Source organism: Diceros bicornis, chromosome 6 (assembly GCF_020826845.1).
Source record: "Diceros bicornis minor isolate mBicDic1 chromosome 6, mDicBic1.mat.cur, whole genome shotgun sequence".
NCBI classification, from domain to species: Eukaryota; Metazoa; Chordata; class Mammalia; order Perissodactyla; family Rhinocerotidae; genus Diceros; species Diceros bicornis.
Window position 1 is genome coordinate 15,030,914 of NC_080745.1, and position 26,217 is coordinate 15,057,130.

At 49.3% G+C, this 26,217-nt stretch overlaps 2 protein-coding genes across 3 annotated transcripts in view; one reads left to right on the forward strand and one right to left on the reverse strand.

The window, feature by feature from the left end:
* Positions 1 to 6,415, forward strand: part of CSGALNACT2 (chondroitin sulfate N-acetylgalactosaminyltransferase 2) — a 42,981-nt gene extending 36,566 nt beyond the window's left edge. For both annotated transcript variants that reach the window (XM_058542910.1, XM_058542911.1), the window contains one exon: positions 3,132 to 6,415. In XM_058542910.1, coding sequence (XP_058398893.1) covers positions 3,132 to 3,424 — 293 coding nt within the window. In that variant the 3' untranslated portion in view covers positions 3,425 to 6,415. The remainder of the gene's footprint in view (positions 1 to 3,131) is intronic.
* An 8,018-nt stretch (positions 6,416 to 14,433) lies between these two features.
* RASGEF1A (RasGEF domain family member 1A) lies at positions 14,434 to 25,441 on the reverse strand. The gene is made up of 12 exons (XM_058542914.1): positions 25,247 to 25,441; positions 22,624 to 22,746; positions 20,498 to 20,635; positions 19,403 to 19,624; positions 18,654 to 18,728; positions 18,125 to 18,217; positions 17,568 to 17,670; positions 17,402 to 17,481; positions 16,438 to 16,629; positions 15,456 to 15,579; positions 14,853 to 14,925; positions 14,434 to 14,524 (listed from the first exon to the last, which is right to left on the reverse strand). The coding sequence occupies exons 1-12, from the start codon at positions 25,439 to 25,441 to the stop codon at positions 14,500 to 14,502; spliced, it is 1,443 nt and encodes a 480-aa protein (XP_058398897.1). The 3' UTR covers positions 14,434 to 14,499.
* Positions 25,442 to 26,217: the final 776 nt, after the last annotated feature.

A 26,217-nucleotide genomic window follows, 5' to 3' on the forward strand; every position in this document is an offset into this window, starting at 1 on the left:
AGGTAGTGATTCCTCTGATGGATATGGACAAAGTAAATTGAAAATCTTCTGGAAAGGATTTACCATTCTAGATGTCATTAAGAACGTTCATGATTCATGGGAAGAGGTCAAAATATCAACATTAACAGAAGTTTGGAAGAAGTTGATTCCAGCTCCTATGGATGACTTTGATGGGTTTAAGACTTCAGTGGAAGAAGTAACTGCAGATGTGGTGGAAACTAGAATTAGAAGTGGAGCCTGAAGATGTGACTGCATTGCTGAAATCTCATGATAAAACTTTAATGGATGAGGAGTTACTTCTTATGGATGAGCAAAGAAAGTGGTTTCTTGAGATGGAATCTACTCCTGGTGAAGAAGCTGTGAAGATCGTAAAAATGACAACAAAGGATTTAGAATATTACATAAACTTAGTTGCTAAAGCAGTCACAGGGCTTGAGAGGATTGAGTCCAATTTTGAAAGCAGTTCTATTGTGAGTAAAATGCTATCAAACAGCATTGCATGCTACAGAAAAATTCATGAATGGAAGAGTCAATTGATGGGACAAACTTCATTGTTGTCTTATTTTAAGAAATTGCCATGGGAGCCGGCCCGGTGGTGCAGTGGTTAAGTGCGCGCACTCCACTTTGGTGGCCTGGGTTCGCAGGGTTGGACCCTGGGCGCACACTGATGCACTGCTTGTCAAGCCATGCTGTGGCGGCGTCCCATATTATAAAGGAGAGGAAGATGGGCATGGATGTTAGCCCAGGGCCAGTCTTCCTCAGTGAAAAAGAGGAAGATTGGCATTGGATGTTAGCTCAGGGCTGATCTTCCTCACACACAAAAAAAGAAAAAATGAAATTGCCACAGCCACTCCAATCTTCAGCAACCACCACCCTGATCAGTCAGCAGCCATCAACATTGAGGGCAAAAAGGTTACAACTCGCTGAAGGCTGAGATGATGGTTAGCAATGTTTAGCAATAGAGTGTTTCTAATTAAGTACATGGTTTTCTAGACATAATGCTATTGCATACTTTATAGACTACAGTATAGTGTAAACATTACTTTTATATTCGCTGAGAAACCAAAAAATGTGTGCAACTTGCTTTATTGTGATGTTCGCTTTATTGCAGTGGTCTGGACAGAACCTGCAATATCTGAGGTGTGCCTGTAATTCCAACATCCCTGCCATGTCTGAGTCTGGTTCTCTTCAAACTGTATTTTTGGCCTTTTAGTATGCCTAATTTTTTCTTCATAGCTGAACATGATGTACTAGGTAAAAGAAAACTGCAGCTAAGGCCTTTAATGACATGGAGGTGAGGTGTGGGAGGGCAGGAAGCGCGCTCTAGCCCTGCGATTAGGTTTCAGTCTTTAGGGCCCCTGTGTGTCTAGACAGTGACTTTCAAAAATGTTTCTCAGACACTGCCCCCACCTTAATTGAGACAGGATGGTTGGAGTGGGCTAGTGTTGGTTATATCCCTTCCCCCAGGTAGGTTAGACTCTGGTAAAATAATTTCTCCTGAGGGCAGGCCTTGTTTAGAAGAGCAGAATGCTCTGGCATATTTCAAAATGGTTACTTTCTCCCTCCCCTTCCTAGAAGCACTAGGGGATTTTTCTCAGTCTTCACTGTGAGAACCTGGTAGAGCTACTAGAGGTAAAACTCACAAACCTGTAGCAGATCCCCTGTGACTGACCCCCACTGGAGTTTTTAACTCACAGACTTTTCTGCTGAGCCTTCATTTGTCAATTACAGTTCAGATTTTCCTACCCATGGTACTGGTTGCCCCAGAGAGTTCTACTTGTGAGTTTCTGCTCTAGTAAGTTGTAATTCTCTCTTACCCACCTGTCTGTCTCTCCAATTTTAGGGGCAGCAATTTACCCTGTGACCTTCTCTGAGGGAGCTGAGAAGAGTTGTTGATTTTTCAATCTGTTCAGCTTTTACTTGTTAGGACAGAGTAACAACTTCCAGGACCAGAAACTGGAAGTCCCCCATTTACTTTAAGTATCTACATCATCTGTAATATTAGACGAGCTTATTTGTGTTTACAGAAAGAAAAGCCAACATATATCAGCCATAGCATTTAATAAAGCTGTGAATATTTAAAGTAATACTTTTCAGAGATCTCAGGATTATTGTCATCCTATATGTGTGAAATTAAGTGGCATAGAATTATTTGACAGAATACATTATTTGGAAATCTAGCTCTTAATAAAAGAAGTAATTTTTTCTCAGTTTTTAAGAATCCCTTTTCTAGCTCTTAAAAAAATTCCAAATGGTTTATGTTCATGCTTCTTTAAAAAGTTAGTTGTTCAACTTAAACCAGTTTGAAAATACTCTCAACTTTATCTCCCATTTCATGTGTCTGCGCACTTCAGTTAGCCTTCTGCCCCATTGTTCCATCATATTTGTTCTAGGTAAGGTTATAAGTGACATTTATGTTGCCAGGTCTACTTGGTTCTTTTAAAGTTCTTAATTGAGCAGTACATACTTGACCATTTCTTCCTTAAGATGCTTTCTTCACTTGACTACTGTGATAGCACATTCTCCAGAATTTTCTCCCTTCTCTGGGGCTGTTTCTAAGTCTCTTGCTACTTAACTTTCTCTGCCTCTGTTTAACCTCTAGATATCGGCCTTTCTTAGCATTTAGACCTGGGCCCTGTGTTTCTTCTGAACTGCCTCGGTAATTTCATCTATTCTTATGGCTTTAAATCACCTGTGTGTCCATTCTCAAATTTGTATCTCCAGGTTCATCATTTCTTTTTTTTCCCCTCTGGAAAATTTTCTTAGACCCAGTAAAACTTGCATCTCACAGGATAAAAAGAAAACAAAATATTAGTGGTGGTGAGATTGTGGCTGATTTATATTTCCTTCTCTTTTATTTGACTTTCTGTAGATTTTCTATAGAACCTTGAAGTTTACAAAGCATTCTCAAATATTTAATCTCATTTCAATACTCTCAACAGCAGAGACCTTGAGCTCCTAGATGTCAGCTGGTAACTGGACTTCCAAACCAGGACGTCAGTCCTCTGTGTCAGGTGTCTTTGGGCTGTACCATACCATCTGATTTGAAGCAGAACGTTTAAATCTTTATGAGGTTTCACTGTGCTCTGGCCGCCAGGCAGTTACTTATAGTGTCAATTTTGATCCTGCAGGTGGATTTGACATGGAAGTAAAAGGTTGGGGTGGAGAAGATGTTCATCTTTATCGAAAATACTTACATGGTGACCTGATTGTGATTCGGACTCCAGTTCCTGGTCTTTTCCACCTCTGGCACGAGAAGCGCTGTGCGGATGAGCTGACCCCCGAGCAGTACCGCATGTGCATCCAGTCCAAAGCCATGAATGAGGCCTCTCACTCGCACCTGGGAATGCTGGTCTTCAGGGAGGAGATAGAGACACATCTTCACAAACAGGCGTACAGGACAAATAGCGAAGCTGTTGGCTAACATACTCATTGACACGTTAGTCTGAACTGAAACCAGCACTATTTATTTAGCCTTAATTCCCATTCCAGATGCAGTGCCTCTTTCAGAGAAGACATGCTTATCTTTTGTGTTCTTTCTAACATTACTTTACTTTAGCAGTTGAACTGAAGACAAAGCAAGTACTTCAATGCAGAGTCTCTGTCTTGTGAGAATACTGTGTTATGGAATCATTGACAGATTGAAATCTGGCGTTGTCCCAAAAGTAGTTTGGAGTTAGTTTCTACCCAGCACCTGTGTTCTGATGTGTCCTGGTTGCACGTGGGCTGAGGGATGGAATGTGCTGTGCAGATGGCGGGTCAGGAGCACCCCGTTCCTGCAGAGAGGACGGAGTGTAAGGATGAAGTGTGTGGACAAGGGTTCTTCACTGGCCGACCACTGAGTCACCCTGCTTGGTTTTAAAATGAAGATCTTTGGTCAATTGCTTGAAGAATCCTTTTTCACTGAAGCAGAGGATAATTAAATGACACATCTGAAATCCTCAACCAACAAAGAGAAGGCAGAGATAAAAACCCTTTAACTTGATGTTGCTTAGCCCCATAAATGTCTGTTTTTAAACAAATGGGTAATAATAGGAAATACTTAGGTTAGAATCTATGACTTGATTAAAAATACAGTGTTACTGCTTTATCATCATGTTCAGGATTAGTAGTTAAAGTTGCTGTAGACAGTTTTGAATAAACAGAAATCAAACATGGAAACATCTTTAACAGAACACTTAATTATGTTGGAGTACAGGACACTCGGGGTGTCTGGGAACATTAGTTTACGTGAGCCAGGGCCTTATCAGGGCCTTCTTGTGGTGATTCAGAATAGATGAGCATAGCGTGGTGGTGTATTTTTTTTGCTTTGTATTGTCTCATTTAGCATGGATCCATATGTATTTATTATCCTCTTTTTCCTAATATGTTAATGTGTGCTACATCTATATTTGCATTATTATAATACTTTGAGTTGAAAGAGAGTTTCACTGAAGGGAGAAAAAACATTTTCATGAGATGTACCATAAGATCACACTGATGTGAGAAAGGAGGAGGGAAGATAGTCTGAATGGAAGTCTGAATTACAGAATATTTTAGAGGAATATATTATATTGCTTGCAGATAGAATGATGTTTTAATTGAGATATAAATTATATTAATGAGACAAGATGAATAATTATATTCAGATAGGACTGTCCTATGTTATTTATCACACATGGATCTTTACCATAGGGTCAATTATCCAGAAATTGGAGATATGGTGAAAGGCATGCATAGATTTTTGAACCTTTGGCTTTTAAAAGGGACCTATATTGAATTCTATTTGTATATAAACACCTGAAAATTCACAGAAATTGTTAGTCTTTTTGCTCAGTAAATCATACCATCTGAAATATTACAAATCTCAAATTTCTTGGTGCTACATGAATTCAATTTTACAATGACTCTTACTAATTATTCTTACAAGTTTTAAGTTGGGGTAGCATTTAGGCTTGTATTTTAAACATGTGTAAAATGTTCTTTGCAAAATTATTCAGGCCATTGGCTCCTTTTATATACAATTATTTATTAGGAAGACCAGTGAATTGTGGTATTTAAAGAGAGAGAACCTAATTATTTGCAAAGGTAAGTTGCAGCTTGTTCTTTGACAAAATCAAATGACTTGACCTTTTCTCCTGTTTTTTTAAACTAGCTTTTAATTTAAAGATGGAAGCTAAGCAATGGAAACATTACTATGTTTTTGATGTTAAACGGTACCAATAAAGTATTTTATTACCAAAACTTAAACGAAAATGTGATAAATTCTTTCTGTTATAAAATATCATAAATACAGAAAAGTGTATAACATGCAGTTGTGTACTTTAAATAATAATAAAGCCAACACAAGTGCACCAGCTACCCAGATTAAGATATAGAACTTGACCAGTGAAAGGCCTCTGTGCCCCTGCTCAGTCACATACCCTCACTCTCCCCGTAAGAGTCACTATCCTGATTTTTATTTATTTATTTATTTATTTTCTTGGTGAGGAAGATTGGCCCTGAGCTAACACCTGTTGCCAATCCTCCTCTTTTTGTTTGAGGAAGATTGTCACTGAGCTAACATCTGTGCCCATCTTCCTCTACTTTATATATGGGATGCTGCTGCAGCACAGCTTGATGAGCAGCGTGTAGTTCTGTGCGCGGGATCCAAACCTGTGAACCCCGGGCTGCCAAAGTGGAGCACACACACTTAACCACTACACCACTGGGCCAGCCCCAATATCCTAATTTTTGTGATAAATTCACTTATTTTTCTTCCCAGTTTTCCCAACTGTCTATGTATCTCTACCCAATAGATGGTTTAGTTTTGCCTATTTTTGAATTCATATACATATTATTTTATTATATATTCTGTAACTTTTCATTCAGTATCATTTTTGAGGTTCACCTCAAAACAACTTGAGATGTTAATCTCAAAAGTAATTCACTTTTATTACTGACTAGTCTTTCACTGTATGAATATACTATGATATTTATTCATTCTACTGTTTATAGATTGAGTTGTTTGTGATTTTTTGTTGTGTGCTTGTTTGTTTTTGCCATCAGAAGCAGTGTTATCATGAATACTCCTGTACATGTCTCTAAGTTTGTGAGAATTTCTCTAGGAGTAATAATGCTAAGTCATCAGTTGTGTGCATGTTCAACTTTCTGAAGAGGACCACCTCCAACACTCTGAGAAAGTTTACTTTGTACCCTTGGCAATACTTAATTTTGTCAGGCTTATTAATTCTTATCTAGTGGGCTCTAGGCATGAATTGTAGTTATAATTTGCATTTCCAGTCTTTTTGCCCATTTTTATCAGTTCATAGCAATTCTTCATATATGCAGGATACCAATTCTTGTAGGTTAAATGTCTGCAAATATCTTCTCCTAGGATATGGCTTGTCTTTTCTCATTCTTGATGGTACTTTTTGATGAATAAAAATTAACTTTAATGTGATTAATTAGTCTTCCTTCATGTATTCTACTTTTTATTATTGATTTATGACCTCATAATAAGGAAGGATGTCTTAAAGCTGTTGTTCTATGTTATCTTCTGAATACCTCATACATAACTTTGCTTTTCCCAATTAGGTCTTTAACCTAAGTAGAAGAGATTTTTGTGTATGACATGAGGTAAGGATTGCATTTAACTGTTTTCCAGCGTCACCTGTAAGTCCATATTTTACCCACTGATCTGCAAAACCACTCTGTCATCCTCAGGTGTCCATACAGTCACAGGCTGATTCTGGGCTCTCATCTGTTCAATTAGGCTTTCTGTCTGTTACCATGCCATTGCATCACAGTCTAAATTACTGTACCTTTATACAAGTTGATATCTCTGAGAGCTAATCCACTCACCTTGTTCTTCAAGATTGCTGTGCTATTCATAGCCTTTGTACTGTCATATAAATTTTAGAATAAGCTCAAGTTTCACAGGAACCCTTATAAATTTGATTGGAATCTCATTGAATCTATAAGATCACTTTGGGGAAAATTTACATCTTTATGATATGGAGTCTTCCAGTGCTTGAACATGACATAATTATTTAGGTCTTTATTGTCTTTCAATTAAGTTTTATACTTTTTTCACACAGTGGACTGACATGTATTATTTTTTAGATTTTCCCTAGATATTTTGCATTTTCAATGCCATTGGAACTGTCTTTTATTTATTTTTATTGTCTATTGCTGGTGTTTAGAAATCAAATTGATTTTTGTGTGTTCTTTTTTGTGTTCAACAAACTTGCAAAAACACTTTAGTAATGTATTTCTAGTTTCTTTTGCATGTTTTCTGTTATATCACATATTTATGAGTGTGAAAGTTTTGTTTCTTTTCAGTTTTTGTATCTTTAATTTATTTTTCTTATCTTCCTATGCTTGTTAGGATTTGTTGTGCAGTGTTGACTGGAAGTGATAAGAGTGGGCTTCCTGCTCATTTTTCTGATCTCAAGGGGAGCACTCTCAGTGTTTCATCAGTGAGTATGGTATTTGCTGGAGGTGTTTTTTAAATACCCTTTATCAGGTTAACAAAGTTACCATCTATTAGTACTTGCTGAGTTGTTATCCTCAAGAGCGTTTATCAAGTACCTTTACTATATGTGTTGAAATGATCATATGATTTTTTTTTCCATCTTTAATATGTTAAATTGATGAATTGAGTTGATTGATTTTCTGAAGTACCTTTGCATTCCTAGAGTAAACTCCAATCTGTCATGTATTATCCTTATTATACATTTGTCATGATGTATTATCCTTATTATACATTGGTGGATTCAGTTTCTCCCCCTCTCTCCCCCCTCCCTCCCCCCCCCCACATTCATTTAAAGACCTGTGTATGTATGGGGGGGGTATGTGGGGGGGCGGTATGTATATTTCAGGTATTTTTCATCTATGTTCCTGAGTAAGATTGCATATAACTTTCTCTTCCTTGTTGGACTTTTCTATTAAGGTTATACTAGGTTATAACGTAAGTTATAGGTGTTCCCTCTTATTCTGGTTTCTAGGAAAGTTTTCTAAGACTGGAATTATTTCTTCCTTGAATATTTGGCAGAACTACCTGTAAGCTACCTGGGCATGAACTTTTCTATATGTGAGGGTTTCTTATCACTGGTTCAATTTGTTTAACGATCATATAACTATTCAGATTTTCTATTTTTTCTAGAGTCAGTTTTGATTATTTCAGGTAAGGTGCAAATTTCTAGGAATTTATACTGATAAATTTTAAAATTTAGATGAAATGTACAAAGTTGTTTGCAGTCTCCTTTTGTTATCTGTGTAATATGTAGAGGATCTATAGTGATAGTCCTTCTTTCATTCCTGACATTATTTGTGCCTTTTGTTCTTTCTTGATTAGCCTTGCCAGAGATTGGCAGATTTTTTTCAGTCCTTTCAAATAACTGACACCTACAGCCACATATGAGAGATCCAGTTGCTTCACATCCTCCCTAACACAGTATTTTCAGTGTCTTTAATTTAGACTCTTTAATTTCTGTTGGATGTGTGCAGCTATCTCATTTTGGTTTTAGTTTAGTTTATCATCAGGGAAATGATGTTGAGTATCTTTTTATATGCTCATTGCGCACTTGGATGTCTTCTTTTGTGAAATGACTAAAAATTTTTGCCGTTTTTTTTAATTGGCTTTAAAAAATTGATTTGTAGGAGTTCTGTATCTCAAATGTGCGTGTTTTGTCAGATTTATATGTTGCAAATATCTTCTCCCAGGCAGGGGACTATTCTTCATTCTCTTAATGTTATCTGTTAATACACAGAAGTTCTTAATTTTAATAAAGTCCAGTTTATCAGTTTTCTTTCTTTTATGGCTAGTGATTTTGGTGTCCAATTTAAGAAACTTTTCCCTACTCCAAAGTAATGAAGAAATTTTCATATTTTCTTTTAGATACTTTGTTGTATTGCCTTTCGTATTTAGATCTACGATGCATCTGGAAATAATTTTTGTGTATTGTGTGCAGTAGGAGTCGAGATTCATCCTTCATTTAGCGAAGGTCTGCAGATAGCAAACTGCATTTTAGTTTGTAAATCTAAATTTTATCTCATTTAAAAAATGTTTTTGAAGGGTGTAGAATTCTAGGTTGAGAAGTGTTCTTTTGGCACATTGATGTTGTTATTCCACTGTCTTCTGGCCTCAGTTATTTCTGTTGTGAAGTGAGCTATCAGCTTAACAGTTGATACTCTTTGAAAGTAATCAACTCTCTTTTCCCTGGCTGTCTTTAAGATCTCTTTATCTCTGTTCTCTATCACCGTGATATGTCTCTGTGCAGATTTCTTTTATTTTGGTGCTGCTTGAGAATCTTTGGGCTCTGTGGATTGTTGTCTTTTATCAATTCTGAAAGATTCTCAGCTGTCAGAGTTTCATTGTTTCTGCTTCATTCTCTCTCTTTCCTTCTATAACTCTCATAACAAGTTAAACCTGTTGTTGTATCCTCCATGTCTCTTAACCTGTTTCACATTTTCCAATCTTTGTCTCTCTGTGTTGCATTCTGGTAATTTCTTCAGAATTTTGACCAAACGGATTTCGGAAAGAACCAAATAGAGCATCTAGAAATGCAAATGAATTTTAAAATCCAGCAGATGTCTTTATCAGAAGATGAGACATAGGTAAGGAGAGTTTTTTAAAACTGTAATATAGGTCAGAAGGTTTGCTTCTAGGTAACTTAGGGGCAGTACCAATTCAGGGCCATGAAGTCCTCAGCTTAAGTTTTTTTGACCAGTGTGATTTGTGCTGCAAGACTTGGTGAAACTCACTGACTTGTGGTTGCAAATTATCAGGGGTACATTTTTTCCACCTGCAGTGCCAAGGTTCAAAACCGGCAGTTTTCCTTAACCCCCTTGGTGGGGTTGGGGACAGAGCATTTTATTTCAAGTTCACTGTTATGCAGAGGGGTGGTTCTTTGGGATGCTGGCTTTATGGGTTAGGATCTCCTATTTGACCTCTCTTCTTGAGCAGGCCCTGAACTTTCTTCTCTGTCTGTCTTGGTTGTGGCCATGAAAATGGAAGCTCAAGGTCCCTGCCCTCAGGGCAAAAGCTGGCTTCAGACCGTCCCTGACTCTGTGGGTTCCTGCCTTCACTTGGATTTTTAAATTTTGCATCACTTTTTCAATTGATTTCAGGAAGCAGGCACTCATTCTTTCCTGCTGCCAGAAATGGACAGGTGCCTAACTTACTTTCCTATATTCTTGATGGCATTGTTTCCTCAACATTGTTGCTGAAGACGCATACCTGTGAGTCCTGGGTGTGTTGGGGCTAGGTATTTGTAGGGGGTTTTGGCAGCCCCTCACCTTCCTCACAGTATCATGACTTCGTTTATGAGAATAAAGATAGAAAAAAATGATCTAAAGTGACTAGCCTATAGGTGGATAGTAAGTTTTTCATTTAGAAAGTAGTTTTGAATCCCAAATTTGTGGGAATTTTCCCCCATATATGTTTACATGCTAGTTAAATTTAACACATGATTCTTTGGTAATGTTAGCATATATTTGTACTGACCAGGACTTCAGTTTTTCCTTTGAGACGGGCACTTATAATCCTTTGTTTCACTTTTCCCAGACGATTCCGCTCTCTGCAGAAGTGGCATTTAGTTTCATCAGGGTGCCACTGCAAGGACACGGCTAACGCTGCTTCTAATGACCCAGGTACTGTGCTTTCTGCCATGTAACATTGCAACAGCCCCATGAGATAGAGTATTGTGATTCCATCTTAATCATGAGAAAATGGAGGCTTAAGAAGGTAAACAACTTGTCCAAGTGTACCTAGCTGGGAATTGGACACTAGGACTCTTATGCTTATCCTGTCTTGCCTCCCTGGGAACATGACATACATTTGACAAATAGGTGTAATAGGTGTATATTTCACAAATAATCTTGGTTTTGTCACAGAAGTCTCTATGACCTTAGTGTAGAGATCCTTAGCTTACCTCCCTGTCACTTCTGCTGCTCTAACGTAGATTTGTTCCTGAAACAAATGTGTGTGAAGAGAAAGGTAGCATTCAGTCATCATATGGTGCTCTTAGGAACGGCACACCATGCTGGTCGCTGGCCACACAGCTACACAAGTGGCTCCTACACACAAAGAGCCGAGACTTCAGTGCATGAGACAGGCCAGCAGTGTGATGTGGAAGGAGGGGCAGGGCCGAGAGGAGCACAGAGCATCACTCACCAGGAAGATATTAGGAGGCTCAAGGAATGAGTGTGTGAGAATGGGATCAGGCACATATTAAAGGAGGTACACAGAGCGTGGCGTGTGAGTTTAGTACGCCTGAGAAGTAGAGTGCATCTGGGGGGTGAGGGTAGGCAGGCGCCAACTCCTGCAGAACCTCACCTGCCAGGAGAGCTTCTCAAACTTACCTGGGCTCCCACGTGTTTCCCATTCAGCAGGTCTGCAGTGGGGCCCTGAGAGCGTACATTTCAAACAAGTTCCCAGTGCTGCTGCTGCTGCCACCGCTGCTGATCTAGGACCCATACCTTGAGAAGCACTGCACTGGAGGGACTATCCCCTGGGTGAAGGAGAGTGCCACAGCTAGCCAAGCAAGTCCGCCTCCTGCTCCCAGTTCAAGCTCTGTGTCCAAGGCATAGACCACATAATGTGCTGCCCCTTCTTCAGATGAGGTAGGGAGAAACTTCCAAAATTAACTTGACCAGGAAATTAAGGATGCCATTGAATTTAAAGACCAGATGCTGTCATTTACGCAAAACTCACACACCCTCACAGGTGTCCTCATTTGCTCCACAAACACCTGAGCACCTATTGTGTGTCTTCCACCCCATGAGGCCCTGGAGAAGCAGCAGGTGACAAGGCCCTGCAGGGCCAGCCTTCTGTCCAATACAGTGGCCACTAGCTATTTAAACTTATATCCTCAGTCACACTGGCCACATTTCAGTGCTCAGTACCTATATGTAACTAGCAGCTACCATACTGGACAGTGCAGATACAGAACATTCCATCACTGCAGAAAGTTTTCTGTTGGACAGTGCTGATCTAGTAGGCATGACAGACACTGAACACATTAAAATAGGCTGAGTTAGCTCTGAAAGAGCAGTGTAAGGTTCAGTGAGCTGTAGCAAGTGAACCTCATCCAGCCTGGGCATTGTTGACAGGGTGGTGGTGAGACAGACCGGAGAGAAGCAGGTGGGAGTTTGCCTTCCATTCTAGTGTCTCAGTTCTTTTTTCCTTCAATTCCACAAGCTGTCATGTGCCCCTCAACAAATCTCTTTTCTTTAGTGCTCTTGCGTGTGACTTGTTACAACAGAAGGAGCCCCATCTAGAACTGCATTCTGCAAACTGCTCTGCAGAAAGATGTCAGCAGGTGCTCCCCAATCTCCCCCGCCCCAGGAGAGACCCACAGTGCCCATGGATACTGCAGGTTCTGATTAGTCCTGCAGTGAAGGAACCCTTACAATCTTGTTTTTTAGGTTTCCCAAACTTACATGATCATGTAATACAAGCAGCTAGCAACATCGTCTTGGATCTTACTTTGAGGAAAGCAGGCCTAGAACACACCTCTTATACAACTTTCTCTTGTTTTGCATTATTTATTTCAAAAGCCCTTTGTCAGAATGTGTTGTGTAGATGCCAGTTTCTTGCTCCTTGTTTGAAAGGCCGTGGTGGGCCCTGGCAATCTCCTCCTCCCTGGCCCAGGCAGCCCCACGCCTCCTGCCAGCAGCAGAGCCGTCCAGCCTCGCTGGCTGCGCATAGAGAACAGGCACTCGAGGGGAGCAACATGTTCTTTTATTGATGTAGGTACATCCAGTCACACCAACAAGTGACATCCTGCATTATGGTACAGCTTTATACTCGAGTTCATCTTCAAATACCGTTCATCTTCAAATACCGAAACATCATAGGGTACTTATCAAATTGGGAAAATAAAGTAGCAAGTGTAGACACTGTGTGCTAGAACTGATGACCCAGTGAAGTGCACACTGATGTGAAAGCTCCTTAACACATGTGCAGAAAGTGTTCTAACATTGTATTCCAAATATATATTCTCAAGTTTTAAGCCTTTATCTCAAATACGTAAACAAAGCAATATGTACTATCAATATACAATATGTACTATCTAGAACGTCTGAAAAGTGCAAAAACACTGTGACAATACAGTGTAAATATTCTCGCTCCACCCAGGGCTGAGGGCAACTTCAGCAGCGGATCACGGAGCCACCTCCTTCCTGAGCCTCACCTCCACATCTGCAGGCTCCCCTAGGAGCTTTGGGAATTAGCAACTAACTGACCCGTCCTCACCTAGGCCTCCCAACTGAAGGCTCCTGTGGAAGCCAGGCATGCAGAGAGAGACAAGGTTGAGTAGATCTGCTTGTGCAGACCGAAAGCCCCACTATGAGGGAGGGAGAGTCAGCGTGGATTGCCCACCTCCGACTTTCGAGGGAGCAGGGCTGTCACCTCCCACAATCAGGAAGTCAGACAAAATAGAGTGTATTCCTCGAGTTGAGGCGTGGAAAATACCTCCACATGTTGGGCAGTTTTATGTGAGTGGGCTCCAGCAGTTACTGGCCTGGCTAATTTTCTGTGTTTCAGATTCCATAAGAGGAACCCCTCACCCAGAGGGAAGGAGGTGGCAGTCCACTAGAATACTGATTTCTGAGTTGTTTCTTTTCACTTTGTACTTGGGTTTCAAAAATGGCTTTAAATGTCCCCATCCTCAAGTCTGCTTTGTATTCTCTTCATTACAGCTAAGTGTGTCTTTCAGTTACAGCTTGGAAAAATGACAGTTCCACAACTCTCCCCCTTACGTTATTTTAAATTTTCTCTTTTCCTAAAATGTAGTTGAAGAACCATTTGCCAGACCTATTCCAACAGAAAGTATGCTGCCAGGTGTCCCCCTGCCCCTCCCCAACCCCCTCAATCCCTGATAAAGGAAAATGAAAATGTAAACTTTGGAAAGGCCGCACTCAAGGTTCACTTCAGAAGTATGCAAATGAGACCTCCTGGCCACCCCAGCCCTTCTTGCTGGAACCTCTCTGGCCTAGGCTTTGAGGGCAGGCACCTTGTGGACCCAGGACAGAGCCTTCCCGGCGCCTCCCGGCAGTATGGGCTGGCCGCTGGCTAGAAGAATGGAGCGGGACCAGCCCTCCAGCACCCTCTAAGGCACTAACCCCGACATCAGAGACACTGGCTGGAAGGGCGTCCGAGCAGGCAGGGCTCACGTTGGTTTTGGTTGGGTTTTTTTAAAATATTTTTTTAAGATGTTAATAATCAAAAGTAGAAAATAAAAATCTACATTTCATTAGAATAAGATGTTATCATGGATGCCATCTCCCATGATACTCTTTTTTCCCACCCCTCCCCGAAGCAGGGCCCTGCCCTGTTATTTAAAATAAACAAAAAAAACTTTATAAGTGCCAAAGGTTGATGCATGAAATAATTACTTTTTTTTTTTTCATAAAAGTTATATACAAAATGGACCCCAACCAGTGAGGCCTCCTCATCTCAACCCATATCAATCAAGATTAAAACTCGGTGCATGTGTGTGCTTCATCCAGCGTCTGCAGGATGCATCCGTGCCTTCAGGCTCTGTTAAGGAGAGTGGTCCTAAAGAACCACAGGAAATGGTCAAGTGGCTGGCAGGCCCTTTCCCTGAGCAGGCAGAGGGCAGGCCTGTGCTTTTATGGGAGGGCTTGGATGCCCAGACCAGAACCGGCCACCCAGGGGAGGAGTCAGGGACGTTCAAACCCCAATCCAACTGACTGGCAGCCTGCACCGGGAATGCCTTCCCCACGTGGTCTGTGCGGAGGTGCCCTCACCGCCTTTGATGAGGGCAGATCATGCTTCCCCCGCCCCCAGTTCTTTCCCTTCCTTGAAGACTCAGGCATGGGGCTGGTCTCGGGGGCTCACAGGACTGTCCCTGGAGTTCTCCTACCTGAGGGTCTTCCAGCTGTCCTTTTCCATGTGGTTCTCCGGACCTTCGCTTTCAAAGGAGGCGATGAAGAGAGCTGAGAGATGGGAAGCCCCTCAGAACCCACGTCCACATGCAGTCAGTCTGCCTACTGCACCAGTTATCCCTTCTCAAACTCTCCCTTCTTGGGGTGCAGCTAGGCCCAGGAAGGAACTCCCAGACCAGGGGACAGTGACCTCTGGCCTGAGCTCGTCCACAGGTCTCTGCTATATGGGGTTCCAGGCCCCATGTGGCCCGAAGCTCCCAGCTGCCTGTCTGGGGACTCTGAGAAGTTTCCTAGTTCTGCAGCACTGACCCCACCCTGTTCTGGCTCTCTCAAGTGGCCTCTGGAGCCTCATCTCGTCTTGTCCTTATTCTTCATCTGTCATCTGCCCACGACCCCACTCCCCCTCACCCCTCCCCATGCACTCCTACGAGCTGAGCTTCCCCTGTGTAGCATGGGGATAATGATCAGGCCTGCCTCCAAGGGCAGCCACAAGAGCTACACGGGCCTTGGACTCGGGGGCATCAGGGTGACGTGTACAGCGTGGGGAGGTGGGCACGCTGCCGTGGAGAGGCAGCCCTCACCTTCTTCGCTGTAGATGGGTGCTGTGAGCAGGTAACTCTGAATCTTCTTGTCCTTCTCGAAGGGACACTCTACTTGTGTCCATGTCATGAACTCGTGGATCTGTCTGGAGATCTCCCAAAATTTCTGAAGGGGCAGAAGACCAACTGGATGTTCATTTATCACCTTAAGCTTGAAATTCTTGGTTAGGGCAGGGGACATAGAGTCTGGTTTCAGTCTGCTGCTCACTTCCCTGGTCTCAACGAGATGGGACAGGGGCCCTGCATAGCTGACTTCGTGGCCATGGAAGCACTTTGTGCAGCATCAGAACCAGCAGATGTCCCCAAGGCCACTCTGTCCTCCCCTCTGCCTGGGCCAAAAGGCTGCAGGACGGTCTGTGCCTCCCTTGTGCAGGGACCCCAAGAGGGCCCCATCTGCGACTCCAGGCTCAGGCAGGCGTCCCAGCCATGCCCAGCACAGCACCACCAACCAGAACACGTCATGATCTCACTCTGTGTAAGAATCTAACTCCCTCCCACCCCTCACCTATGTGAGGTGAACACTGGGCAGCCCAGCTCCCCCCCCATCTCTGCAGTCACCTTTGTCCTACCCTCCCGGCCCTGGCCAGGTTCCCTCAGCTTCCATCCGGAATTCTGCTGCCTCTTCCTCTACGCCCATGTGCCTTCTTGCTTCAAACCTTCCTGACCCCCAAACCCCCCGGGGGGGGGGTCCCTTTTCTGTCTACCTGGTGGGGTTAGCACTGGGACGGGGCTCCCAGCCCTGTAACCAGATCACCCACCCAGAAGGGCTGAGGCTGCCCTCACTCCTCAGACGGCACCCATGACCCACCTGGAGCTTTCAGTCCTAAAGGCCCTTGTGCCACAGGGCCATGGCCTTGCAGCTTGCACGGATTCTGCCTGCCCTGAGGCGAGACCGGGAGGTCTGCCCGCCCTGTGCTGGGACAGCCTGGTCCTTCCCCTCAGACCACAAGGGGGCTGAGCTCACCTTGAAGTTGATATGCCCGTTGGGCAGGTGGTTGGTGTGGATTTTGTGCAGGAAGTAGATGTCCTTAACAAAAAGGTTGAACACAGGGATGACGATCTTCTCTCGGCTGCTGTTGGCCATCTGGGACCTCTGCGTGGCCCCCTGCAGGGCCGTGCGGTAGTTGCAGAAGTTGCTGGATGGGTCCATATGATGCTGTGGGCAGATGGTAGGATGTGGTGGGCTGCGCGCCCCCTGTGCCTCTCAGACCTGCTCAGGACGCCCCTTTGCAGAGCAGGAAACAGCTGATGGGGAAGGTACTTCCCCTCTGGGTGGTCCCAAACTGTCACCAGAAGAGGCCTCCTTTCAGGAGTGAGCACAGGGAGGGAAGCCCAGAGGCGCCTGGCCAAGCACCAGGCCCAGGACCTTCCAGGCTTGGGTCTGAGCATCACGGGGAAAGCTGTAGAGAAGTCTCACAGCTCACACACCTCTTCTCTGCCCTGCCAAGCCTGGGTCTCACCTCCTTCATTTCGAAACCTTCCTTTGCCCCTCTGCTTAGACTGACACCTCCCAAACCTGACCACAAGACACAGTTGGGCAAAAAATGGATTCTATGATCAAATACATCTGGGCGTGAACATGCCTGTCAGTCCCTGGGCCACCCAGACAATCCAGCACCACGGGAAGTTGGGCCAGGAGAAGGCTAGTCTCGGCTTAGTCAGCATCACCCAACGGGAGGCTCATGGGCCCATTCAGTCGACTCTTTATTAACCCCTCCCCAGAACTTGCTCTAGGCGATGCTGGTTCTGACTGAAGTCCCAAGGGCCGAGGACATCTTAAGCTACCTGCCTCCTGAGGGTGGCCGGGGCCAGCTCGACATAGCTGACACCAGACCACACTGTGGGCAGCGGGTCCTGAGCAAGGGGGCAGAGCATGATGGGAGGCCCACCCTCCTCAGGCCAGTGCAGAACGAGGCTGAGGTACCTACCTCCAAGACGTCGAACTTGGCTGTCTTGACTTTGGACCACGTTTTCTTCAGCCTCGCCACAGGACTGAGGTTCATGCCAGCTGCAGAGGATGGCAGATAGGGTCAGGGCGGGGGAGGCAGGCCATGCAGAAACTGGATGGGAAGCCTCTGGGGCCCAGACACTCACAGATGATGGCCATCATGGAGTTGAAGTTCCCAATGTTGAAACACTCCCGGGCCACATCAATGAAGAACTCCAGCATGCGGGTCCGGTGCTTCTTCTTCACCACCTACAGGGCAGCCAGACGTGGCGTGAGCCCCACCAGGGGTTCTTCCCCTCCAGCACCAGTCCCTGAAGGGCAGCCTGGACAGGAGCTGCCCTGGGCCCACAGAGCTGTCAGACCCAGGGTGGGGGATGCTCACTGGCTGCAGAGACAGGAAATGCAGCTGTGGCATTTTCGATGCAGGGCAGAGAGGCAGGAGGGTGGGCTGAGAGGACCGAGGGAGCCCTGAACAAGCTCGTAGACCACGCTAGGCACAGGGTGCACTCCATGGATGGGTCTCTGTTGTAATTTAAGGCATCAATGTTGGACGTGCAGGTGGGGGGTTGGCCCTGGCAATGGAGACATCCTGTCTCCACTTTGAGAGTCATCTGAGGCATGCAGGAGTTGGAGCCTCCGGGAGCACAGTGGGATCGGGGAGGAGACAGCATCCCCGGACCCATGTCTGCCGTGCAGCGCTTACCCGGCACACCTCAGTGGCCACTAGCATGCTGAGGCAGTTGAACCAGTTGTCATAGGCCTCCAGGCTGTAGGTCTTGGTCAGGTCCCCTCGGCACTGGGGGAACACGGCAGGTTACGGGGAGCCCAAGGACCCTGCCGGCAGGTGCTATCCCAGCCCCAACCCCAGAATCAAGGAACAGGAGCTGTGGCCAGAGGAGGAGATGGGGTGGGGGCAGTGGGACAGACGCCCTTGGCTGGCCCAGGTCTCCCAGGATGCCTGCCCTCCTGGTCCCCCGGGGCTAGGCTTAGAGGCCAGGCTGGCTCCCCAGGCCCCTGGGAATGCTGGGCCCCCTCCAACCATGCATCACCCTGCATGGCCATCCACTGACCCCCTGAAGCAGGAGCCAGGAGGCCAAACCCACGTCCATCAAGTTGTGGGCCCGACACTCTAGAGGTGCTCGGGCATGCTAGATGAGGCCCCCACCCACCCTGCATGGGGTGTAGGTGCCAGGCCCACCCTCAGGCCACCCAGAACAACCACAGCCCCTCACCCTGTGCTTGTCCCGAGAGTCCATGTGGCTGACGATCTGCATCAGGTCCTCAGGGTGAATACTGCCAACCCTCTCCTGGGGTGAAGTGGGGAGACAGCATAGGAGGGGTGACAAGCCTGCCACCCTCAGGCAGGCCCCACACTCGGGGTGTAGGGCATGTTCAGAGCAGCAGGCAGAACCTCCCTGCAGACATGCACCACAGCTGCTCCTTGATCAGAGCACCCATCCAGTGGGTATGACCTACCCAGGACCCCCCAAATGTACCCCAGGTGTCTGGAACACCCTCCCCTGGGAAGAGAGGGGATAGGGCTGTGTGAGAGTGAAGGGGAAGCCTCCAGGCAGTGGCTACTATGTGCAGGGTACCTTCCCAGCCCAGGACACAGGCAGGATGAGGTGACAGGGCGGGGGAAGTGGCCTTCCCTCTTGAAGCCCTTCACCTCCTCCCAGGCTGGTCCTTCATCCTGGGACCACTGTGGTCCCCATCACCCCAGACTCTCCCATTAATACAGGACTGCCTTGATCCTGGGGACCGAGGCACCAGGCACAGAGAAACACATTGCTCAAGTAGACACACTCTGCCAGAGGCAGTGGTTGGAGCTGGCAAGTGGGCTTCACCTGACACCCCAGTCTGACTGGCAGGAGACGCCCCGCAGCACTACGTTGAGAAACATGCCCAGGGTCCAGTGGCCTGCAGCATCAGTGAACGCACCACCAGCCCTGTCCCGAGAAGGGCACACTGCAGCACTGACCAGCTCAATATGAGTCAGCTGCTGGGCCAGCACCAGGGGGTCGCAGCACACGCCCAGGATGTCCTTCTGAGCAGCTGGTGGCTTGGCCTTGAGGACAGGCCCTTTGTCCATGGCCGGTGAGCGGAGCTTCTCCCGCAGCTCCTGAAGCTGGCTCCGGGCAGCCAGGGACAGCAGCAGGCTCTGCGTCATTTGGGCGATGGCCTTCTTCACTGTGCCATTCTCCTGTGGGGGTCAGGGGGTGATGAAGGCACCTGCGTGGGCTGGCAGTAAGACCGCCACTTCTCTGGAGGGACCCATCTCATCTCCAGGGATGTGCCTAACTTTGAACCCACATCCCCTACCCAAACCTGCCATGGGTGCTTGGACCTTTGATGACACAGAGTGGGGTACAGTGTGGAGGGAAGGGAGCTGAGGGCCAGAGGTAGGCTTTTGGGTCTGAAAAGCGTGGCTTTCCCAGTAACAGCCAACTGAGGTACTTCTTGTGGCCTTCCCACCGTAGGATGAGAGCATCTGGAAGGGCTTCCTCTGAGACCAGGAGCCTTTGCCCCGGGGGCGGGTGGGGGGCCGTGGCATGCAGCCCTGGCCTCTCTCAAGCTCTCCCTGGGCTTTCTGAGCCCTCTGGGCACACAGAAGCTGCTGAGCACACGGAGCACTTCCATTGTGGAAGCCCAGCCAGCTGAGGCTCCCTCAGCTCTCCAAGTTTCCTGTCTCCACTGAAGGCCAAGAGTGAGCTGGGAGCCAGAAAAAGGCAGGCAGGCTCTTAGAACCTCTTAGGAGGCCCACACTCCACCCACCCAAAGGCCAGGAGAGGGTGGAGCCTGGGCTCATTCCAGCCCACCACTCAGGCCACAAGGTCTCCCACTTGCAGAGGGCACCAAGGGCCAGTCTGGCCCATTGCTGGCCAGCTGAGCTGTTTTCTTGGGGGGCTGGGGAAGGTGGCCAAATGGAGCCACCCAGCCCTCCTCTTGGGGGAGTGACAGCAAAGGGGACCACATACAGAGCTGTCCCTGAAGACCCACCCTCCTCTGAGGGTAGACCCTCCCTCGGACATACCCCTAAGGAGCTCTGCCAGGCTCCAAGGAGGGAGGACCTCACCTCGTCACACTGTGTGACCCGGTGGGTGATGGCCTTCAGTTCCGCCATGGCCTTCTCATCCTGGAAGTCATAAGGGAAGACCTCTGTCCACTCCTTTAGCAGCTGCACGATCTTGGCTGAGAAGGACTTCAGCTTGGCCTGGGGCAGCGGAGGATAGAGTGAGGTCTGACCCTCCAGAGTGGGTGGCAAAATGACAAGTGGTTCAAGTCCTCGTCGTCATCCCCCCCTCCACCCCAGTCTGCAACACCCTCCACCCATCCCCCCGCAGGACCTGCACCACTCCCCCTAAGCTGGGGTGAGGGTCGCTGGGTAGGGACATGCCCCCACCCTGTCCACCTGCGGTTTTGTCATACCTGCTTTGTTTCATATTCCCCTTAAGGCGGCTCTCTTTTTCACTTAAATTCATTTTCAAAAAACCTATCCTATCGCTACCATGACATAGAAAACGAGTTTCATTTGCTGTAATTATAAGTTACCCACAAAAAAGAACACAATAAAAACCAAGCAAAATCATTAACGAGAATCTCGCCTGCCCCCTCTCGGTTAAAAGCAGCTTGGCAAGTGCTGGGAAGGGCGCGGAAGCGGAGGCGTCCTCCTCCCGACTTTGTCATGGAAGGCGGTCCGGGCACCCCCGCCGTCGCCCCGGGTCCACACGCACATACAGCCCGGGGAGGGGGAGCCGGACGCTCAGTACCCAGCCCCGCACTGTCCCGCCAAACGCCCACGCGGGCCTAAATCCCTCCTGTGCCCGCCGCGGCTCCTCCTCGGCCCTGACCAGCTCTCTGCCCACCCGTGCCTGCTGGACCTGGACTGTTCTGGTCCCGGGGGTGACCTTGACTGCCTTCAGGGTCCGGCTCCCGCACCACACAGCTCCCCATCCCTGCATCTTCCCGCCTGGCCACGCCCCCAGCCCAGACCCCGCCCCACGCCCCCGTGAGTCCCCTAGTGTTGCTTCTCAAGCCTTGTGGAGCCTCTCCCAGATGGCCCCCTCGCTCCCTGCAGCCAGTCCTCCTGGCCAGAGTCCAGTGCACACGCCACTCCAGGCGGCCGCCCTGACACTTGCCCCAGATGCCACAGTACCCCCCACTGAGCAGGAGCCAGAGCCCAGCACTCCCTCCTCAATGCCTGTTACCACAGAACACAGGATGGCGGCTCACCCCAAGCTCCTCTCAGGCTTCTACTGTCCCACACTGACCCTCTGCCTAGAATTTCATCTCCCCACTCACTCTGCTCTGGCTTATTTCCTCCCGTCCCTTCAGGAGCCCTTCCTGACCCCGAGGCTGCAGACAGTGCCTGTCTTCATCCCTGCCCAGTGGCACCCTGGCCAGGCCCCTCTGGAGAGGAGACTCTGAGGCGGGCACGGGCGTTCACAAGCCTTTGCTGCAAACTTCCAGGGGCAGGAGGCCCAGCCTGGTGGAGGGAAGGTGGAGGGGAAGGTCATCAGCAAACCAGGACAGGCCCTGCTCAGCCTCAACCCAGACTAGGCCCTGCCAGCTCTTTGACAGCAGGCCTACCACCCCTGCCTCTGCACCAGACCCTGGGCTTCTAAAAGCCTCACCCCAAGCCCCTGCCCCCAGGGCCTCAGGGATGAGCTGTGGTTTCCTGACCATCCTGACTGCCCAAAGCCTGGCTCAATCAGAAGAGACAACAATGGCAAACAGCCCTATCTGAGTCACTGAAAACTCCTCTTATGAGCAGGTGCCAGCCTAAGGATGCTGCCACCTGATCTGGCTTAGAGGGGCAGTGATCCAGGCCCCACTGGCTTCTTTTCCACCAGCTGTAGCCAGACCCTCCATTCTGGGGGTCCTGGCACAAACCAGGAGAGCTGGCAGAGCTGTCTGCTAGGGGGTGGGGGTGGTGCCAGTACCCACCAACAGCAGTTACTTCCAGCCTCCCAGGAGGGTGCTCAGCTATGTGTGCAGCCCTCCAGACCCCAGGGGAGCCATGCCCCAGGTGTGCCACAAGGCCAGAGACAAGCCGACCTGCTCCCACCATGGAGGGCCCTGGGGCCAGCTCAGCCAGACCCTGTCCTGCCAGTTTTCTCTGAGTATGCTTCTCTCCCCAGCATGAGCCAGAGGGGTAGCCAGGGGCACAGAGATGGGCAGCTTCCCATCAGCAGCCCTTACCTTCTCAGAGCCAGCCTCCAGCTGCTCCCTCTGCTCCAGGCAGATCTGCCCCACACGGGCCAGCAGGTCATGAGGGGGGATGAAGACCCGGGAGCTCAAGAGAAACGTGAAGATGTACGTCCTCTGAAGGAAAGAGACAGGGAGAGAGGGCAAAGATTGGATCAGGCCTGGCGTGGCCCCCCAGGTATAGTCATAGCCTGCTCCTCGACCTGGTCCAGCCACCTCCCAGGCCCAACATCAGCATCCAGTGGCCATGCCTTCTCCTGCATGGTTTACTGCCCCTTGAATGCCCTTCCTTCTTTCTCACTGCTTCCCAAATCCTGCCCACCGTGCAAGGCACAGAGCAAACCCCACTTCGCAGCAGCTCTCAAGAGGCCTCCCCTGACAAGCTGGGCTCCCAGCAGTCTTTCTCTGCTAGGATTCTCCCCTGCCCTCAGTCCTACCACATGATGGGAGTTGAACCCAGTCTTGGACGCTGGCGGGACTCTGGGCCTGTGTGAGCCCGCTGCTCAACCCAACTGGGGCAGGGGTGCTCCCTGGGCCAGGCTCCAAGCCCACTTCTTCTGCAGATCCTCACTAGCCTCCCCAGGGCCAGTGGGATGGGGCCTCACCTGTGGGGTGGGCAGGACCTCCTTGGCCCCAGCACCCAGCATCAGGGGCTGTTGCAAGCCTTGGTGCAGTCGCTACCCAGCTGTGGGTCTTGTCCCCACCTGCCACACCAGGGCCCCTCTGTCCCACGTCCACATGCCCCTCGTCACCGGGCTGTACGGCACAGGCTCTGGGGGCTCCTCATGATCTGACTGAAAGGTGGCAGAGAGCAGGGCCCAGGGCCGAGGGTTCTCCGAAGCCTTTTGTCAGATGTGGGTCAGTGCTGGTGGGATCTCCACACTGGGCCCTGCCTGCAGACAGGGTGGACTTGGGGGCTGGGGAGGCCGCTTGGGGCTCTCCTGGGGGCTCTGCCCCCACATGGCTGCTGCAGGCTGTGGGCTCAGGACCCTCCACCCTGACTCCAGGCCCAAAGGAGCAGGTCTTCCTTGCTCCAGCCTGAAGCAAGCTGGGCCGTGCTTGCTGGGAGCACAGGCCTCGTGGAACAGAACTCAGGGCCTCACTACCCCCGTGCAGCCCTCAGAGGCCATGGGCGGAGGCTCTCCCGGGAACAGCAGCAGTTCCTCTAACACCCCGAAACTTCCCAAGCCCTGTCCCCAGGCTGTGTCGCATGGGTGCTCAGGGGTCTCGGCTGGCCAGTGGTCCCCCTTCTAGCAGACGGCTGAGCCATGTGAAGAAAGGCACCCAGGTGTCACACTTCGGAGTTCTTAGCCAAAGACAAGAAGAAAACCCAGGGAGGAGCCATGAGTTTCCCAGGAGAAGCACGGACACTGATCCCTGTGCTTGTGTCCCCAGCTGCCCATGTAAGCAGGGCGGGGCAGTGAGGGAGGGCAGGAAACCCAGGAGCTGGCGGAGGAGCCAACACCCAGCTGGACTCTCCGGGCCCCACCTGTCGGCCCCTGCTACCCCTTTGTTCTCTCCTGGGAAGCAGGGTCCCAGGGCACAGTGTTTTGGGGATGATACTGGGTGACAGTTGGCTAGGAGGCCCCTCTGGGACACACCTAAAAGAGGGGAGGCTCCTCCCACAAGGCCACTGCCCCAAGACCAGCATTGGGGTGAGGGGCCCTGCCCTGGGCTTCTTCAGGGCCTTGGGTCTCCTCTTCCTGGCTCTGCCAACTGGGCCCTCAGCTGCCATGTCTACACCACCAACACCAGCCCCAGACAGGTCCTGAGAGGGTTTACGGGATGGATAGAAGGACAGACAAAGGACAGACAGAGCCCCAGGAGGGAGGGAGGCGGCCTGACACGTTGGGTGGGCCAGGAACCCTAGGAAGCTGAGTTGACTCCAGCGCCATCAGATAAAAGCTGGAGGGTGGAGGAGGGCAATTCCTCATGGCTCTGCCCTCAGGAGGGAGGGGACACCAGGAGGGGGCTGGCGCAGCTCGACTTTCCAAAGGGAACAGCAGGCCCAATGCCACTGCTGCTAAGAGCCGTCACCTACGGGAGACATTAGGGAAGCCACACGTAACAAGGGAATTCTTTCTAAGTCTGTACCAATGCCATCCTGAGGTGACGAGGGAGGATCTGGATTATTGTTGAAGGCCAGTCCTGCCTGTGGGCATGTGCCCTGGGGTCTGCATGCCGGCAGGGCTGTCTCCTCTTAGTCCTGGACTATGGCAGTTTCCCAGTACAGGGACAGGACACGTGCTGGGTGGACCCTCACCAGGACCCTCACTGGCCTTGCCCTTGAGACTCCTGTTCCTCCCCTAGGGTCCTGCCCAGAACTCAGGCCCCTGCTTCTGCCCTTCGTGTGTCTGTTTCCTTGTGCCACCAGGGACACCTCCCATCAGCCTGGGGCAGCAGGGAAGTCACTGCAGTTCCTCTCAGCTAGGCTGGGGGCAGGGAGCAGAGCAGGAGGCGAGGATGGGAGGTGGGGCTGGGGCTCCCCGCTGCTCTGCCCTCCCCTGCTGCTCCCTCTAGCTCTGTCTGGGCCTCCCTCCCCATCCCAGAAGCAGTTTCCCCTGGAGCACAGGTCACTCCCACCAGTCACACCCCTCTCCAGGCCCCAGGCACTCACATCGGGGTAATAGTCCACTGTGGGGACCAGGTGCTCCATCAAGGCCTCCAGCGACCCAGAGATGAGGCGTCCGTCTTGAAAGATGAGGTCCCCGGAGCCGCCGGCCCCGCCTCCACGCTCCCCCATGCCGGGCTGCACCTGTCCACTATAGCTGGGCCCGAGTATGCTGGAGAAGACGACGGACGTCTGGGGCATAGTTTCCTGGGACAGAACAAGGCCATGTGGCGTCAAAGGTGCCTCCATCAGGCCCTCCTCCCAGGCCAGCCTGCAGCCCGTGTGCATGCACACAGGTGCATGGAGAGAGCCCCCCGAGGGCCAGGAGGGGCGTCATTAGACAGCAGCTCAGGTGGGCGGGCGGGCTCCTCGGTGGCCCCTCAGCCACTGGGTGTCTGATAAATGTTTCTTTAGCACCTGCTCCATGCATACCAGACCTCGTTCCAGGGGCCTGGACACACAGAGCCCTGCCTCCTGGGGTTATATCTCAGTGGGAGAAGAGAAACTACAGAGAAAAACAATGCCCAGGAGGAAGACATGGAGCCTGAGGGTGGTGGTCAAGGCAGCCTCAGGTAGGTGGCATTGGGACAGACTGACGTTGTTAGCCGTGCAGCTTCTTGGGATAAGAAAGGGACATTCTAGGCATAAGGGACAGCAGATGCCAAGGTCCTGAGGCCAGTGTATGTGGAAGGGATGAGCAGACAGAGTGGTCTGAGGAGTAATGGGCTGGGCCATGCCCACCCGGGGCCACGGTGTGGCCTGCTGTGTCTCAACTGAGACAGGAGGTGTGGGGGCTCTGAGCACCTGACTCAGGGTGACGGTCACTGTGGCTGCCGTGTGGAGACCAGCAAGGGAGGGATGTGAAAACCAATTGGTGGGTTTTGCCATAACCCAAGGAGAGATTGCTCAGGTCAGGTGGTAGCAGAGGAGGCGGGGAGCAGGGTCAACTCTGAATTTTGTGAAGGATGGTCTCTGGC

Coding starts and splice junctions, on each gene's coding strand:
- RASGEF1A (XM_058542914.1), bottom strand. CDS start 25,441: ATGCCCCAGACGTCCGTCGTCTTCTCCAGCATACTCGGGCCCAGCTAT. Junction 18,218..18,653: donor ACTCTCGGGACAAGCACAGG/GTGAGGGGCTGT, acceptor GTGTTCCCCCAG/TGCCGAGGGGACCTGACCAA. Junction 16,630..17,401: donor CCAAGTTCGACGTCTTGGAG/GTAGGTACCTCA, acceptor ATCTGCCCACAG/CATCATATGGACCCATCCAG.